The sequence below is a fragment of the Chaetura pelagica genome, unplaced genomic scaffold (assembly GCF_000747805.2).
Source record: "Chaetura pelagica isolate M959 unplaced genomic scaffold, ChaPel_1.0 scaffold713, whole genome shotgun sequence".
Taxonomy (NCBI): domain Eukaryota; kingdom Metazoa; phylum Chordata; class Aves; order Apodiformes; family Apodidae; genus Chaetura; species Chaetura pelagica.
This window is the reverse complement of record NW_009952819.1, coordinates 141,167-143,581: the sequence shown is the minus strand read 5'-3', so window position 1 is coordinate 143,581 and position 2,415 is coordinate 141,167. Positions and strand designations below refer to the sequence as shown.

At 44.8% G+C, this 2,415-nt stretch overlaps 1 protein-coding gene across 1 annotated transcript in view; it reads left to right on the top strand.

Annotated features, from left to right (window-relative positions):
* SLC13A2 (solute carrier family 13 (sodium-dependent dicarboxylate transporter), member 2) overlaps positions 1-815 on the top strand; it is an 11,479-nt gene extending 10,664 nt beyond the window's left edge. Inside the window, exon 12 of the mRNA XM_009995109.1 lies at positions 684-815. Coding sequence (XP_009993411.1) covers positions 684-815 — 132 coding nt within the window. The remainder of the gene's footprint in view (positions 1-683) is intronic.
* The last annotated feature ends 1,600 nt before the right edge of the window (positions 816-2,415 follow it).

Genomic DNA, 2,415 nt, shown 5'->3' with positions numbered 1-2,415 from the left:
AGAGTGTTAGAAAACTCACTGTGCTCAGCTCAGGTGGAAAACAGCAGCATATGTGCAGGAATCAGTGAAGGGTTACACAGACTCTTGGTAGACACACAAAACCTTGTGGAGATGCTGTTGAGGTTTTGAAAACCACCCAAGGCCTCTTGAAGATGTTCCAGCAAGAGTTGCTGTCAGTGAGGAGTGGGAATGTCTAACAGTTCCAAAAGCCCAAATGTAGATCATAGGGGTGTCAGAGTCCCATCATCTGGACAGTCCTTCTGCAGGGACATGGGGAAAGCCTGGCACATCCCCCTAGGCTGCCCTGGGGCCCTTTCTCACTGTTAAGGAGAGAAGGACAAGGGTACCATGTCTCTTGGTAACTTTTCTAATTTGTAATTGAACCAAGAAGAAATCCAAAGTAACTTTAGAAACAGGTGCCAAGTCAGAGGAATAAGTCCTACATAAGTGGATTGAAAGGATTTCAGGACTTCTAGTTTAAGAGTTTTACCCAGTGGAAACTCATTTTTCCCTAATATAAATTATATTTGTGACAAAAACCAGCTTAAATGTGATGTGATTGAGTTCTGATGGAGGTGAGAAAAAAGGCCAAAGGGAAAAATCCAACCATACAAACAATCCTAATGAGCAGGGAAGAAAGAAAGTCCTCACTCCAGCTAAACCTTTCTCTTTTACAATTCCAGGCCAAAGCTGGGGTTGTACTCAACATCCTAGGAGTCCTGACAATAACTCTGGCCATCAACACCTGGGCTTCATCTTTGTTCCAGCTGCAAACTTTCCCATCCTGGGCAAACAGGACAGGAACCTGCCCATAGTGCAGAGACCAAGGGAACCAGTGACTGCTCCTGTTAGAGCTGCAATGAGGGCAAAACTTCCCCTGCAGGAGTCTGGCTGAGGCAGGGGCTCCCAGAGGCCTGTTCTGTTGAAAGGACAAGCCATCTACAAGCAAAATCATTCAGTTGATAACAGCAATAAAATTGCCTAACAGTGCTGTTCAGCAGCAGGTTTGTTCCCCCAGCAGGAAGGGGAGGTAACCTTTGGCTTCTCAGCTGTTCCAGGAATCTTTAGGTTTTCTGTCTCAGCAGGGCTGGGTTTTTCCCCAAGCACTGCCTGCATCACTCCTCAGCTCCTCCTGCAAGGGCTGAAATCTGCAGGGAAAAAGGAGAGAGGGGTGAGTGTGTAAAAAAGGAAGGAGAGAGACTCCATGTGCCTGATCTCCTGCAGGTGTCTGTGCTGCTGTCACCACTACTGCAGCTCACCTGGATCTGTGCACAGCCCTGTGTCCAAAATGTCCCTGATTGTTGTGTCTTCTGCAGACAAATCACCTGCTGCCAGCCAGACCTGCTCCTTTGACACATATTTATTTGCAGTCCACTTGTCATGGCTGGAAAAGACAGTTTTATTCCTAGAATGTCTCTCCCATTGTTATTTATGTAAAATTGCAGCCTGCAAGGTCATGATGAAAATATCAGTTTTCTTCTGAGAAGGGGAGAATCCCTGGGTCCTAAGATTTATATGAGCAAATTAAAGCTTTTTTGATGTACCCCATGTTGTGGAGATTTTGTCTGCTCTGCATCACTGCTCCAAGCTCTGGTTTCCATGGATCAACTGCTTGTCTGTTTTCTTAAAATATCTTGACATACCAAGTTTGCATAATTGATCTTCTCTTATCACTAAGGTATGAATTACTTTATTACTAAGACCCCAGTTTTCTCAGACTCTAAAACCCAAGATATTCCTTTTCAAAACCCCCAAATACAGCTAAATATTTAATCCCTGCTCTGCTGGAATTTCAGTAGCACATAAACTCCTAATGACCAAACTGCCAAAGACACTGAAATATCCAAAGACACTTTGCCAAACCAAGCACTTAGAACCACACGTGAGGTTGGGTCCAGACAGATCAGTTAGACAGAATGTGCCTCTGAACTGCACCCAGTGCTTTGTCCTGTTGGTGCCTGCCTAAGTTTTGCACAAAGCTATTGCATTTTTGGAACCCCACTTGAACCAGCTGGGTCAGCAAGAGCGCACGTGAGTGAATTTCACCCTAAAATTGTGTGCAAGCTCTTGAAAACCTTCCTTATTTCTTTCTCTGACCTAATTATTAGGAGGCAAGGACAAAGTGCAGTGTATATTGGATTTATAAAGTGTTAGAATTCACTGACCTGCTGTGGTTTCTTTCTAGTCCCAAGTGTCAAGACAGCTCTGGTATCTGCTGGTTCCCTTTGCACTGGTGGCTCCTTGACCTGACAAGCAGAGCTGCTCTGCAAAATCAGTCCCAGAAGGAACAGGCTGGTATTAACCCTTCGCTGGCCTGGAAAGGTAGTGGTTTTATTTGACATGTGATAGGGACCCAATAGAATATCCACAGCACAAGAAGGAAGGACATTTATTCTCTTTTGCTAATGAGCTCCT